We start from the raw sequence: 16,033 nt of genomic DNA on the forward strand, positions 1-16,033 counted from the left end.
AGATGTTATTTTTGCTATAGACTGAACATTGAACACAACATTTGGGTTTGACAACAAAAGATGAATATGAGACAAGTGATCAACATTTCATCTTTTATTTCTAGGTATTTACATCTGGATAGTTAGAATAATCAGTTTACTACAGTGTAAGGTAAAAAAGTTTACCAAAAAAAAAATGAAAAAGTGGTTGGGTTTTTGGTTCACGTCCATTCACAACTTTTAAAGTTTTTTTTTTTCCTAATAAATTAACACCTTAAACCTAAGAATTTCAAGTTTTTTTCTTGAAAAATAACAGATCCTCTTTATATTTTTTCTAGAATGTCTAAAACATCGTCATAATAATATACAGTATATACATAGATATTTTGTAAAGAACAAGTGTATGTAGGCCTAATATGCTGGGGTTCTGTCAATTAAAAACTTAAAGTTAGGGTTGGGTACCACTGACATAGACGGTGAAAAACTACATTAGCTGTTTATTTAAAATACATACATGCAGTCAGTTTATTTAGAAGGGAGTCAGAAAGAAAAAAAATACTCCAATATTAATAAGGACTGTTGTGAATTAACTTAGACCACTAGTAGTTAATATTCTATGTAAATGTAAAACTTGATTCACAAGAAAATGTGCGTCATGTGACGTCAGAGCTACTGTCCAATCGCGTTTCAGCGCCGCGTCAGCTCTAGAATTCCTGTGGGCGGAGAAGGGATTCCGGTTCCGGGTGTTTTCATATCCGTCTCGGAGGCTTTCATCCCTCTGATTATGGTCTTTTATCAGAAACTTTTCAAGATTGACGACCATTAAAGTAGAGTTGTTTTTATTGAGAAAGTCCAGCTGAAGCCGTGAATATGACGACCCGCTCGGAGAGGGAGAAGGCCCAGAAACTGAACGAGCAGCACCAGGCCATCCTGTCCAAAATGCTGAGAGAGGAAGACAACAAGTACTGCGCCGACTGCGAGGCGAAAGGTGCGACAGTTACGCTATCGAAATAAATCCAATTTACCTCATAAAGTTTATATTATTTACACAGAATCCATCGCTTACGATAACTATCAATTAAGCATCGGCGTTTGTTAGCCCAGCTAAGCTAACTCGTCTATGTGTAACTGGTTCGGGCAAGTCAGCTGACATCTCTTCCCTTTAAGCTAAACTAAGTGGCTAACTAGCAAGCTAACTTCTCTAAATCTACATAAGCTCCCCACGGTACCTCTGCGTCGCCGCCGCCGCCCTCGGCTTTCAACTCATAGACGAACTTGTATAAATCCCCCTCTGAGACTATTTTCAGGATTTCTTAGCTTCATGTTGTGTTATCGTTAAAGAATGTAAAGCTTGCCTTTGGCACTTTGAGGAGCTGACGGTACTCGATCCTTCATGTCTGTTTTTCCAGAGACGTCCGTCTAACAACAAATCACAAGCCTCTTTCATGCTTTTGTAGGTCCGAGATGGGCTTCCTGGAATCTAGGAGTATTTATCTGCATCCGATGTGCAGGCATCCACAGGAACCTGGGAGTACACATATCCAGAGTGAAATCTGTCAACCTGGACCAGTGGACTTCAGAACAAATCCAGGTGCTGTCTTCTTGTTTGTTTACTTAAGTGTGGTGGGGTCACAGAAGTTTGTTTAGTTAGTGGTTTTGGTGAGGCATTATTGTCAGATCTTTTATGAGACGAGACTTAGTCACTGTGTCCCTATACATGCCCTTTTTGTTCCTTATACCTTTTAATTTCAGTGACAACACAAAAACACTTTAAGGGCTTCTCATGATAACTGAACTAGTGCCCCTGAGTTAATCTAGCGGACTGGAAGAGACGGACCAGAGTTCAACTTAAAGTCTCATGGGGGGGGGGGGATATAAGCTGTTAAATGTAATAAGGGCAATTTTAAGACGTCTACAGTCTGAAGTCTGTTGTCAAGGTTGAGCCTGATGCCATTTATCTGCAGTTCATGAGACCAATTACCAATATTTGGCACCGATATGTGTCACTGGCCTCCGTGTTGATTGGCTATTACACGCATCATCATAGCCAATGAGGCTGTGTTGTTGGTGGGAACTTTGGTGGAAGTTGGCAAGATGCACTTCCCAGCAGAACCAAAGTGGTGCACCTTTTCATTAATTAAGTTTTATCAGCAATGAGTAAAATAAACCGCCAGTGCAGATGCAGATCATCAGCCACATCCTGAAAATCATTGATGATTATCAGCCAAACTGATAATTAGTCGGTCTCTACATTGACCACACATGTCAAACAATCAAACCCAGACTCTGGGTTTTTAAATCTCTTTCACTTAAGTAGAACATGCTAACCATAAAATAAAAAATACACAAGATGTACATGCTGTACGATTCAAATAGTGCTCTGTCTATCAGGGACACCCAACTCTCAAGCCTAACTTTAGTAACTGCTTTCAATCTGCCCTACTAACTAAGAAATAAAGAAAAGGCCGAAAAGAAACCAACAAATATGCTCTGAACTATTTTTCTGAAAGCTGCGACTTGTTCCATTGGCCAAGTAATCCCAAATTGCCTGGAAATTAGATTTTCTTGGCTATCTGAAGTCAGCCATTGTCCACTGTGTTTGCTCATTAATCTTAAATTTGAGACAGTTTCTCTTTTGTTCCCCACACATCTGCTCACAATACCCATTACTCACTCACCCATCACAACCCCAGGCCCCAGTTAGCCATTCTCTTAAACCCAGATGACTTAATCTGGATTTTTAAATCTTTAAGAAAGCCATCACATCACTAGTTATTCAGGGTGTCTGCAGGTTTTTAAAAAGTATTAAAACTTGATAAGTCATTTAAGCCAAAATTAAGGCTTTTAAGAAATATTAAAAAGTCTTACATTTGACATCATAAGCTCTTTAATTTTGTATCTGTTTTCAAATTAACTAATACAACCTTTTGAGCTTAAGTGAGATTCTGATGGAACTCCACCAGATCAGATGTCAGTCTGCGTGCTTGTTTATGTTCTATGCATATATCTCTGCTCAGCTACTTACTTGTGTAATCAAGTAATATGTGCATATAATTGATAGTTAAATGCAAGTTTTCTGAGAAGTGGTTGTAGGAGGAGGGTTTGGTTCTGGGGCTGAGACCAATACTTGTTAACATTTTACAGTATTTTGCAAATAAACAGCAGCTTTGCAGTGAAGTGTTTGCCTAGTGTGATCCTAGCACACAGTCTGAACATGTTAGCATTGCTAGCATCTCAAAGAATGCTTTATTTGCATACTACAGTATCAGATACTATCTGCATCTTCTTGACTTTCTTGTCACATTTTATCTTAAAATCTGCACAAAACAGTTAGAAATTGAAGATGCAAAGTGGTCTTAAAATACAATATATTAAAGAGGGACATTAAAACATCATAAAAAGTGATACATTTAATGTATTTCTATTCCCTGATAATTCAAACTAAATAACTCTTTAAATATGTTCATGCTTACATAAATTGTCCCTATCCTCTGTTGATCATCCTGTCCTTTCTCTGCAGAGTATACAGGATATGGGTAACACCAAGGCCAGACAACTCTACGAGGCCAACCTTCCAGAAAGCTTCAGAAGACCTCAAACAGACCAGTATCCTTCAGCATCACTTGATGCTTTTTATCTTTCTTTTCAGTGTGGTACACTTTGATTATTCCCTTTAGCCTATTTGTCACAGTTTTCTCTTAACTTTGACCTCAGAGCTGTGGAATTCTTCATCAGGGATAAATATGAGAAGAAGAAATACTGCAGCAAGAATGTGACCAATGGAAGCAGTGTACGTGTCATTTCCTTTTAAACAGTTGTGCACATTTTAGTAGACTTTTACTGTAAGTTGCAGCGTCATCTAAGTCATTTTTTAAGTTTCAGTTTGCTTATGTTTGTTTATTTTGTAGCCAAAAGAAGTTAAGAAAGAGAAGGAGCCAGATGGAGGGAGCAAGGTGTCATCGTACAGCAAGGTAAGATTCTTACACACATACAACTCTGAAGGAGAGCTGCAGAAACTGTCAAGTTTTGTTTATATATGTAAAATGCTCTGTATTTTCAAAGTGTGAAGAGCCCAGGCCAGTTCCAAAAATTAGCCCTGCTAAGACTTCAGAACCTGCTGTGAACCTACTAGGCCTTGGTGAGTATCTGTGCACTTTTTTTGATACATAAGATACATTTCCTGAATCTGCTGACTGAGACTGCATGTTTAATATGAGATAAGGTAAGACTTTATTGATCCCCAGAGGGGAAATTCTTAGCATGGAATCAGGATTTATGGATTTATGGTACTTTAAAATCTTGATCACTCTCCTTCAGCTTGCTAACACCAGGAGACATTGTTTGTATAATGTTGAAATTATTCTTAATAAATAATGAGTGTAGGTTTCATATGAATATGGCTTATTGCTTATGCTGAAATATAGTACGGCTGTGATTGTTTACCCCTTAACGTGTTGTTAAATCGTATAATAACTGCACTGAAGTGAAATATCTTGGCCCTTTTGGCACAAGGCTGAACAATCAGGAAGTTGTTGTCATCATAGACTCATTGATTAGATGTGTATTGATACAGAACTAGGACTGAGAGAGAGAGAGAGTTTTCCATTTCTCTGTGTTCAGATATAGTCCAAATTGTTATGTATTAAAGGCCCGTGTATTAATGCACACATGCAGTACGTTTCCAATGAGTGACATCTTTAGTTCACTGCCCAGAAAATTCATGGTCTTGAACATCCTCTCTGCCTCCATAAAATCTTTTGTGCCATTCAATCACATGTGCACGTGACATGCGGTGTTCCCCATACACCTCAGTTAATGTACAAAAAGATTCAACTGCTGTTTTGTTCAGTTTCACCAAAGATTTCAAGTGAATGTGTTGCTCAACTTTAAAGCTAATCATTTTCAAACGCCTTAGCAACAATACAAACACTTCAATGAGTAGCTAGCATTTACCTTCAGACATCGGTGTGTGTGAAGCACGTGTTTTTTTTCGCAATAGGTGCCGTAGGATAGGTGCTGTATTAGAAACATGAAATTTTCAGATCATTACATAGTTAACTGATGTTTTCTTTAAGCTAGTACCGTATCAGTTAAAACAGTCTGATATGGTGACAAACTGACAACCCTTTTGTGATTATGGTTTGGTTTGTGTCTAGCTCCTGCTAACAGGAGTCACTGTGACTGTTCATTCTTACTGTTATTTCATCTAAAGCCCAGTTCAGACCAAAGATTCGCGATCAGACAAGTTGAAACTTGCAACTGCTTGCAACTGCTTGCAGCGTTCCACTCTGCAATGCTCTAAACACCTCCCAGTTCACACTACTGTGATTGAGTGAGACGATGCATCGTTTCCATGGCAATGACTCTCACCGTCACTCAATTTAAAAAGATATACCTAAGTTATTGTGCAATAAATCTGTCTCTTAAAGAGGGAAAGAAATGTACATTCACTGTTTCTGTGTTGTTGTCGTCATGATCACGCCTTTATATCACATGCAGGTGCATGAGAGTGATTACTCCTCCTTGTCATCAACATCGTGCAGCTGTGCAGTTTCCCGGCACATATGAATACAAAAATTCTTTGCTAGATCAGTCTTGTTATAATGAAAATGTCTGCTGAGAAAAATATTTTTTCCACCGACAGATTAGCGCAGACAGCCTTTCATTTCTCCTGCCTATTTTATAAAGCGCAGTGCGTCCTGTCCGTGTGCAGCTGTAAAGAGAGCCTTTTAAAACAATATAATCTAGTAACGTTTCATTATTTTTTATATTACTGCCTGTTGTGATCACACAGATCCTTTTTGTTGTTGTTATTACGCTGAAACTTCTTTCTGTGCATTTAGGCCTGATGTGCTGGAGCAGGCAGGAGTTTAAAGGCAGAAGTTTTATAGTATGGCAGCGCAGTTTAACGGCGCATCTAACACAAAAACCCTTTCTAGCTCACGTATGTCATAATGAACATATCCGCTGAGAAAAATTATTTTTCCATGGACAGATTTAGCTCATTCAGCCTGTTGAAATCCCATGGATTATCTCATAAAGCACTGTGCGTCCTGTCCGTGCGCAGCTGGAAAGAGAGATCCTTTTCTAATGATATAATCTATTAACCTTTCATTTATTTATTCATTGCATTTTTTGCCTCTTGGAAATGATCACATCGATCCTCTTTTTTGTTTGTTATTACACAGAACCTTCAGCCCATCAGCTGCACATTAAAGCCTGATGCAGCTGCTGGAGGAGACAGGAGTCTAAGCAGAAGTTTCCAGCACTGCAGAGCAATTTAATGGCACATATAAACAAAAAAATGCTTGTCTCGCTCACTCATGTCATAATGAAGATATCTGCTGAAAGCTATTATTTTTCAAGAATACCTTGCTGCAGACAAGATGGCTGACATACATCCAATCCATACCGGAAGTCCATACGCCTAAGGTTAGGCTTAGGCATTAAAACCCGAAGGGTTAGGTTCAGGGTAAGGCAGTGGGGAAGGTGATATATTTGAGACCCAGCAGCAAGGGTTAGGCTTAGGCGCGAAAAGGCTGACAAACACTGGCAGCTGAGTCCAATGCGAAGAAGAAACTTCCGCTTGGGACTTCTGGCATGGATTGGATGTCAGCCATCTTGACTGCAGTTGGGTCCCTCTATTATTTTTTTGTGAACAAGTCAGGCTTCTACAGCCTTGGATTTCTCATGGTTTATCACATGAAGCGCAGCGCTTCCTGCATACAAATGCAGCTGGAGCATGTTAGACTTTTCTAAAAGGTTGTTTCTATTTCCCTTTATTATATGTGTGCTCCTTGGAAATGACTATATATTCTTTTTTTAGTTTTCACCCTTAAATCTCAGTCTGAAAACTCTGCCGTCTCCTCCATCAGCTGTTTAGCCTGATGACAGCTGATGGAGGAGACTGGAGTTTGGTAGGCAGAAGTTTTCATGTTTAATCATTAAAAAGATCGATGTTTGTCTAATATTTCCAAGAAGCAGATAGATTTGATAGATAAAATTGAAATAGAAACATTGTTTAGAAAAGATTCTCCTTAACTTTATTTAGTTGCACTCATAAGTAGGAAGCGCTGCGCTTTACTGGATAATCCATGAGAAATTCAAGGCTGTAGGAGGTGAATATGTCAGTAGAACTTTAATTATACTTAGCGGATATCTTTGTTATAACAAGGCTGATCTAAAAAAAAAGCATTTTAGACTTTAATGTGCCGTGAAATTTCGCTGCCGTGCTGCATGGTGATAACAAGTGATTATCAGGAGGATCGATGAGAAAAGAGATATTTTTAAAATTAATACCATGAATATCTGATGGAATTGGCATATATAGCCTTTCAAAATGAGATTTATATTTCCCTTTTAACATTTCTCTGCTTGCTGCGTTGCTTAACAGGCTGAATTGCTGGCGACTCCATCAGACGGCTTCATTCGAGCTGCAGCGCTCAGTTCAGACCGCTGCGACTCATTCTAGAACCGTCTCATCGCGTCGCAAATCTTTGGTCTGAACTGGGCTTAACAGCTTGTGCTGACCAGTTGTCGACCTTTTATGCTGCTGATGTGTCTGCTGTTTTTTTAATCTTCCTTAATCTTAACTGTAGCACTCATGCTCCTCCAAAGTTAAACTTTGAACCAGTGAACCACTGCTGAGGGTTATGGGTTATTAGAAAAGTGTAAAGACAAGTGTTAAATCTTAAGGCTTAGTCTCTGAGATTTATAACTCATTGTTGAATTCTTGTTTTTACATATTTATTTTTTCTAACTTGTTTTGTGGAATCGGTGTTACAAAGCTGTTAAATGATAGGCATGAGATTGGCTTGAAATTCAAAAAATAGGTGACATCTGGTCACTGATTGTCGCAGCACAAAATTGCAAACTATGTTGAAAAATGGTGAGTAATTTCTGTTTGAAGACCAGGTTTGCAAACAGCTGCTTGATCTCTAGACCTCTTACTGGAGGTTTTGTTGTGTAATAGTAGCATTTATACAGGTGTTACAGTTTTGATGTCATATTCATTAGCTTTCTAGTCCATCTATCTTCTCAATGAGATGGCTTTGAAATCAATCATTGACGTCATTACTCACAGTACCTGGTGTTATCACTTCATTACAGAAATTTCATTAAACATATGAAGGATAGTGATTGCCCTGTAGGTGCATTGGTATTTGGATTTACTGTTATTTTTGTTTTGTGCCCAATGAACTAATAAGAGTAAGCTGATTAATTTTTTATTGCACTAATCATTCTGCTTAATGTGCAAGCAGCTCTGTAGTTCTGTAATTCACTGTTAAGTGAACAACAAAGAACACATTGAACTATAGCAAACCAGAGCTCTTTTGCCCACAATTACTGTCTTTGGGTCTTTTTTCTTATATTACATAAGTTCTTTGTGAATTCATGCAGAACTCTTGGGAATGTGTCAGTGAGTTATGCTGTTTCTGTTCGAGTACTCCCTCATTGTTGTTTCCTCTAACTGTGAGCTCATTTTCCACCTGTAAAACTGGTTCTTCACCTTTCTGTCACAGACGCACCAACAGCTGCATCAGCTAACAATGGTAGCACGAGCACAAGCCAGAACAACAATGACCTGGATATATTCGGCCCCATGGTGTCCAACCCCCTCCCTGCATCCTCGTCGGCAGCTCAGTTTCCTCAGGTACGACCAAGCAAGGATTCCCTCATCCATAACTTGCCCTAATTTATCAAAAAGCTCAGGGCAGCCAAGGTTGTTCAGTTAAAAGCTTAAATTAAGTTGCAGTAAAAAATGAAATGTTGATGAACAGCATAAGTAGCCCAAGACAGCCACAGTGAAACGGAGAGACAGTGAGAGAAAATGAATGGAGCTATTGCTATGGAGCAATAAGCTAAGCATTTAAATGAGACTGTAACCACAGACTGTTTTCATTATAGATTCATTCTGAGATTACTTTGATGAATCATGCTGTGTAAAAGAATTGAATTTTCTATCATTAAGGGCTTCAAAACCTGCTGAAGTTTCCTCTTAGTGTTTGGTTTGCCCCCAAAAATAAGGATTTTAGTAATTCAACACACAGTAACACTAGTTATCATGATTTTTCTTCTAAGTATTGCTTACCAGACACTGAGAAACTTTAACAGTTTCTGGAAGGTAAAATTGCATTGAAACGGTACTGAGCAAATGTACTCTACAAATTTAATATCAAAGCATTGTACTTGTATTTCTGATGAGGAAGCTGAGCCTCTTGACTTTGGTAAAAGAAAGAAAGCTTAGAAGACAGATCAAAAATAAAGTTATATGAAATATCTACTGGTTCTAGATTGATCAGGTTTCGATAAAAACGGCAGTATCTGATGTAAACAGCCTGTCAGCACGCCTAAGCTTATATATGGGGCATTACCATTCAAGACAGATCGTTGTTACTTCAGTTCTAAATTAATAAAATATGGGAACCATTCTGTCAGATTTGGCAAACCAGGGCTGCTGACACTTTGCCAAAATTATATCCAGGGCTTTAACTTGCTCTCAGGGCTGGTCTGAATACGAGAGGAGTAACAGAATGTGTCACATATTTAATTATTGAAGCTTTGTTGATGACTCAATGTTCATATGAATCCTGTAAAGCCAGGACAGCACCCAGGCCATGAACTGAAATTAAAAGACTGTTTTCTTTCCCCTTCATCAGTACAACAAAGTCCACAATCAAAAGATCTTTATAGATTAATGTGTTTCCTTTCAGGTGAGCTCTAGTAATGCGGCCAGCACTCCGACACAAGCTCCATCAGCAGGAGCAGCAGGAGGTACAGCCAGCTCAGGGTCAGGGCAGGGAGACCTGGACTTGTTCAGTGACAGCAGTAGCACCACTAAAACTGACGACACAGCCAAGAAGCCCCTGTCCAAGGACTCCATCCTGTCCCTGTACGGGACAAACAGCATGTCACAACAAGCCCCTGCTGGTGAGGATGTGACTGTGATTTTCTCTGTAATATTTTCTTTAAAAGACATTTTTCATCAACGGAAGTAGCCATGTTTTTTTTAAATACTGCATGCTGTCTAGTCATTCAGTCAAACTGACACTTTGAGCCTACGTCAGTCAGGGCATGAGCCAGCATGATTTCAAATATGACTGGGTATTTAATGTGAGTACTTTATTATTTTTTTCCCATGATTTGATGAAAAAGATGTCCTGTTTTTTTCCCTGTGGTGGGTTCACAGGGGTCTACTTTGAAATCCCAAGCCTCAGTACCATTTTAGCAAGTAACTTGACCCCTGGGATATATCTCTATGGTAACTTGTCCTACACAACTTACCTGCTCTAGAGCAGGTTAGCTTCAAGGTATAAGATCAGCCAGAGTAAAAACAACACCTGAAGTTGTCCTCACACTGGAAGTTGGTGGTTTCTTATTGTACAGGAGGAAAAGAGCACTGAGAGCAGAGCAACATATATAATACATACTTTTTCAGACAAAAACGTTATAATGAAAATACATTTCTACAGCATCTTATCGTATGGAGTCCATGGATATAAATTTATTGTAAGATCTAGACTTGTGTTTTAAGTGAGACTTGTATTGTAAACCTTTTTTTAAGATAACAAAAGATATCTTGGAAAAGTTGAACCGCCTTCATAGTAAATCCCCTGGTAGAAACTTGCTCTAATGACCGGACAAAGCCCTACAGAGCTACACTAACTTCTCATCTTGTACAACAAAAGACTCCTTAAACAAACAACCAAATATTTAAGTAATACTGGAAGTCATATTTCACCTCACACTTCAAAATACTGGTTTGAAACGTCATTCATAGCATTACTTTGACATAACTTTATATCTTCCCTTTTCTTATCGTGTCTTCTCCACCCCAGCTGGCATGTTCATGGGCCCCTCCCAGATGCAGTTTCCTGTCCAGGCTGCTGCTGGTTATCAGACCTTCCCTGGCATGGGCACCGCCATGCCACCTACAACTGTCATGGGTGCCATGATGGCTCAGAGCGGGGCGGGCATGATGGGGCCTAATCCAGGCATGATGGTTGGGATGACAATGCCCAATGGCTTCATGGGGAATGCACAAGCCACAGGTGTGATGGGCATGGCACCGAGGATGATGGGACCACAGGGTGGCGCAATGCCTGCAGGCATGATGCCAGCTCAGGGCATGTACGCCATCCAGCCTGGGCAACAGGCTCAGTGGAACATGGGTCAGGTACGTTGATAAATGCCATGTTTAGGGAGATATTCAAAAGCCTACCTCATACAGCTGTTAGACTGTGTTCAAGTGTCTGTCAGGGAGGATTTATTTTACACGTGACCACACCCAGCTGTGGTGATGCATTTCAAACTAGTCCATTGTTAGGTGCTTTACTGTACAGGATGTGAACAGAAGAGTGAGTGGCCTCTAGATGGCAGCACAAGCAGGACTTCAAACTGAAATACCATAAAACATAAGTAGATTTTATGATTGTTGGTGATAATGCTTCCTGCAGTGCACAGCTCCTCAGTGCTGCATGTCTTTAGGACAGCTTTAGATCTGCTTGAATTACATGTAATAGTAACACATGGTTAGAGCTGCCATTTTGTCTGCACATTGCAAATCAACCCATATTTCTGCTGTGCTTTCACTCAACTCACTCTTGTAGCTGGTATTTGCTGTGATAGTGCCTTGCACTCCAGCTGACCATCAGTATGCTGAAGCTCCTCCTGCCACAAAACTCAATAAGAGCACATCACCATCTTCCTATAGCAGGCTAATCTGCTCTGCTCTGGTATCATCATAATGACGTGTGATATCAAGGCTAGCAATGATTTGATATAAGCCTGGCTTTCATCTCAGCTGGTTTCTTCTCATACTTTATGTAAATGTGCTCTATCATCACACAAGTATTTCCGTGGTTCCCAAATTTATCACAAAATATCATGTACTGCACATTAATACCGTCTTCTTTGTTTGACTACTTCCAGCCATCATTTTTCTTGATCAAGGCTAACCTTGTGCATGCAGCGCTGCCTCCGTTGAATTATTATAGCCTTAAACAGTATGTGTGCAGGTGTGCAAGTAGTGAAATTTCACTGTAATAATGATCAATGTGTGCATGAGTTCTTTTACCCATCCTCAGGGGAACACTAAGGAAAAGTACTATAATGCATAATTTGAAAACTTAAAGTCCAGTTGGTTGTGTGTTTATTTATACTACATGTTGCAGACTTGAAAAATCCCCAACCACGTTATTAGGTACATCTTCTCACCTGCTCATTAACATAAATACCTAACCAGTCAGCCATCACATGGGAGCAGCCGATGCATTTAGGCTTTAAGGGTCTTCAAAGTATTAAAAGTTGATAAATCCATTTTCCTAAAATTAAGGCTTTTAAAGTGATTACAAAATTATTAAAGAGTCTTAAATGCAACAATATGAGGTCATCAACCATGGCATGATCTGTGTCTGCTGAATACATTTTCTTTCCTTTTCTTATGCTCAGTTTTAACTTCAGCAAATTGTCTTGACTAAATTTGAATGCCATGGTTGCTATCACGGCTGAATAGATACTTGTGTTATGGAGCACTTCAGCACATATAGTCAATGAAGTAGCCAGTTGGGGAATACTATGGGTCACTCCAAAATTTTATTCAGTCACTGGCCATTGGACAGTCTACAAGTTGTTTTGTTCCCTTAGTAATTGAAAACTTCTGTGATATCCTCAGATGAATCAGCAGATGTCAGGATTGACTCTGAATGGTGCTGGTGGTCAGATGGCCTTCGCTCAGCCCCCGTCAGCCATGGGTGGATGGGCCGCTGCTGGATCTGGCCAGACTTTGAGCACACAGCTGTGGAAGTGAGTCTTCGAGTGGGTTGGTTATCGGGCAGAGTAAGAGCCTACGTCACAGACGGTGCAAAATGTATCTTGCGCTTCTCTGTGCCTCGGTATGAACTGATGCCGTACTCCATCACGGACCAGCCTTCAGAACATGGAAATTCTCTCTCTCTTTCCCTTCTCCCTTTCTCTGTCTCTCTATTTCTCTCTATTGTGTGAGTGAATTGGGAGTCATACAGGATTACAGCCTGGCAGTTTCTGCCTGTCGTATGGTTTTTGATCATAACTTTTATTTTCCTTTTTTGGAAAACATGACAAGGAAATAACAGTCCCAACAAAAATGATACCGACATATCAGAAGAGCTGCAGGACCAGTTAAACAAGCTTTTATTGTATCACTGTATCATTATAAGATTATAGACATTTAATGAATAGTATTTAAAGGGAGAAGATTTGACTATCAAGTCTGTCTGTACTGCTCCCAGATGTACAGCGCTGTATAACCTTCTTTTAAAGTACTTGTGGTTCCCCTATAAAATTAAAGTGATACGAAACAACTTGATCTGTTTTGTCTTTTATGATTGTTACAATTAAAAAGGTTCAGTTTAACAGGACAGGAGAGGAGATTTCAATTAGAGATTTTTTTGGTTTAATACTGAAGAGCCTTACACTTAGCAGCTGTTTCAGCAACATGCCAGCAGGAGGAGTAATGGTTTACACAAGTCCAATGAAAGGTATGAACTTCTACAGTATATCCAAGTATATGCAAGGACAATGTCACCTTGACATGACGTTTTGCAAAATCCCTTTCCTGGCCTTTATTTTACACAAAAGCTCTAAAAGAGAATGGAGGGTTGTAATCATATTTTACAATGTGCACAACAATCATGGCTACAATTTTGCGTCCTCTAAGTTCAGTCAGTTTTTTGGCCTGTATGAGGTGCTTTGTTATTTCTAGGTCCTCTCTAACAAATCGAGATACAGCAGGACAAAAATAAAGATTGTAAGTCAGTCAAAGATGTTTTGTGTGAATCTATCTCTGTAGAGGAAATAAAAGAAACAGCCTGAAGGGGCTTCCCAATGAAGACATCCTTTATTTGAACCATCATCTTGGATAAGGTGGAGCTCCCTTTTTATAGACAACATGCTGTACAAGAAACTCAGAGAAAGCAGAGGATCAATCCCTTTTACTAGCACAGCCATGCTTACAACAGATGTGACACTAACAGAATGAATCTGTAAATACACACCAGTGACAGTGAAGGTGGTTTTAGAGAGTGGAAGTGTACATGTTGAATCGTTCTGTAATGATGATGTGCAGCAGACCTGAGCCAAACATCCAACAAGACCTCAGAGGATCTTCTGCAAGGACTCAGTAAGTCAAAGCTTAATGCACCTCGAGCTCATGAGTTTTATTGATGCTGTCTTTTATAGTACCATGTGCTCTTCATCAGTCCTCTGAACTCATCTGGAAGAAGATTTAAGTAAAGAGTGAGAGTAACAGTACAATAAATCTAGTTAAGTTTCAACCAATTACTGTGATTGGACACTCACTGGCCATTTTTTTAGGTACACCTTGCTAGTACAGGGTTGGACCTCCTTTTGCCTTCAGAACTACCTTAATGTTTCATGGTAAGTTTCAACAAGGTGTTGGAAATATTGCTCAGAGATTTCGGTCCATATTGACATGACACCTTCATGCAGTTTCTGCAGATTTGTCTGCTGCACATCCATGCTGCTATCTCCCATTCCACCTCATCCCAAAGGTTTGAGATCTGGTGAGGCCGTTGGAGTACAGTGAACTCACTATCATTTTCAAGAAACCAGTTTCAAATGATTTGAGCTTTGTGACGTGGTGCATTATCCTGCTGGAAGTAGCCATCAGAAGAACGGCATACTGTGGTCATAAAGAGATGGACATGGCCAACAGCAATTCTCAGGTAGGCTGTGGCATTTAAACCATGCTCAATCGGTACTTAGGGGCCCAAAATGTGCCAGGAATATATCCCCACACCATTACACCACCACCACCAGCCTGAACCATTGATAAAAGGCAGGATACATCCATGTTTTCATGTTTATACCAATTTCTGACCCTACCATCTGAATGTTGCAGCTGAAGTTGAAACTCATCAGATCAGACGACATTTTTCCAATCTTCTATATTGTCCTATTTTGGTAAGCCTGTGTGAATTGTAGCCTCAGTTTCCTGCTCTTAGCTGACAGGAATGGCACCAGGTGTGGTCTTCTACTGCCCATCTGCTTCACAGTTGGACATGTGTGTTCAGAGATGATATTCTGCATAGCTTGATTTTAACAAAAAATTGAAAATGAAAATTTGAGTTACTGTTGCCGTTCTATCTTCTCAAACCAGTCTGCTCATTCTCCCCTGACCTCTGACATCAACAAGGCATTTTCATCCACACAACTGCCGCTTACTGGGTATTTTCCCTTTTCCAGACCATGCACTGTAAATTGTGAAAATTCCAGTAGATCAGCAGTTTCTGACATACTCAGTCCAGCCTGTCTGGCACCAACAACCATGCCACTTTCAAACTCACTTAAATCCCCTTTCTTCCCTATTCTGACGCTCAGTTTGAACTTCAGTAAGTAGTCTTGACCACATCTATATGCCTAAATGCATTGAGTTGCTGCCATATGGTTAGCTGACTAAATATTTGTGTTAACATGCAATGAAACAGGTGTACCTAATAAAGTGGCCAGTGAGTGTAGAGTACAACATTAGGGTTTGTTTTGATCGATCAAGCTTGTATCTCTGAATCACAAAAAATACTCCCTGCATGATAAATGCATTATAAATTATAACATACAACTACGTAAATGTTCAGCTCTGCTGTACCAATGGACACAAAGAAGATAGACTGTAAGAGCAAATCTGGGTTGCTGTCTGAATTAATGACATTGGGATGCCATTAAGGCACATAATTACTGCATTATGTTTTTTTAATCACTTGCTTTGTTTTCCCTAGCAGGTGAAGCCATTGCAGTGTCTCCCTGCAGCCATAGGTGCTGAAAAATAAGTCCACCACTTCTCCTTAAAGTTTCATTCACTTTAAAAACTCAAAGACAGTTCAGTGGACAATTGAAGCCATCTTTACCTCTTGTATCAAACATTTACCTCCTTAACAACTTCTTTATTTCCCTTTTCAATCCTTGTAAATTATTTTTTCCATTGCTGAGTTTTCATCATAACCTCTGAACTTCCTTATTTACTTTCAAATGTAAAAGCAGGTCTGTATCCAAACAGGAA

The 16,033-nt window shown here is 39.6% G+C and overlaps 1 protein-coding gene across 1 annotated transcript; it reads left to right on the forward strand.

Moving 5' to 3' along the window:
- The first annotated feature begins 709 nt into the window (after positions 1-709).
- LOC121508966 (stromal membrane-associated protein 1-like) lies at positions 710-13,319 on the forward strand. The gene is made up of 10 exons (XM_041786113.1): positions 710-967; positions 1,437-1,570; positions 3,500-3,585; positions 3,694-3,769; positions 3,888-3,950; positions 4,042-4,117; positions 8,502-8,632; positions 9,693-9,909; positions 10,818-11,155; positions 12,653-13,319. The coding sequence occupies exons 1-10, from the start codon at positions 850-852 to the stop codon at positions 12,785-12,787; spliced, it is 1,374 nt and encodes a 457-aa protein (XP_041642047.1). The 5' UTR covers positions 710-849; the 3' UTR covers positions 12,788-13,319.
- The last annotated feature ends 2,714 nt before the right edge of the window (positions 13,320-16,033 follow it).

The sequence above is a fragment of the Cheilinus undulatus genome, linkage group 4, assembly GCF_018320785.1.
Source record: "Cheilinus undulatus linkage group 4, ASM1832078v1, whole genome shotgun sequence".
NCBI classification, from domain to species: domain Eukaryota; kingdom Metazoa; phylum Chordata; class Actinopteri; order Labriformes; family Labridae; genus Cheilinus; species Cheilinus undulatus.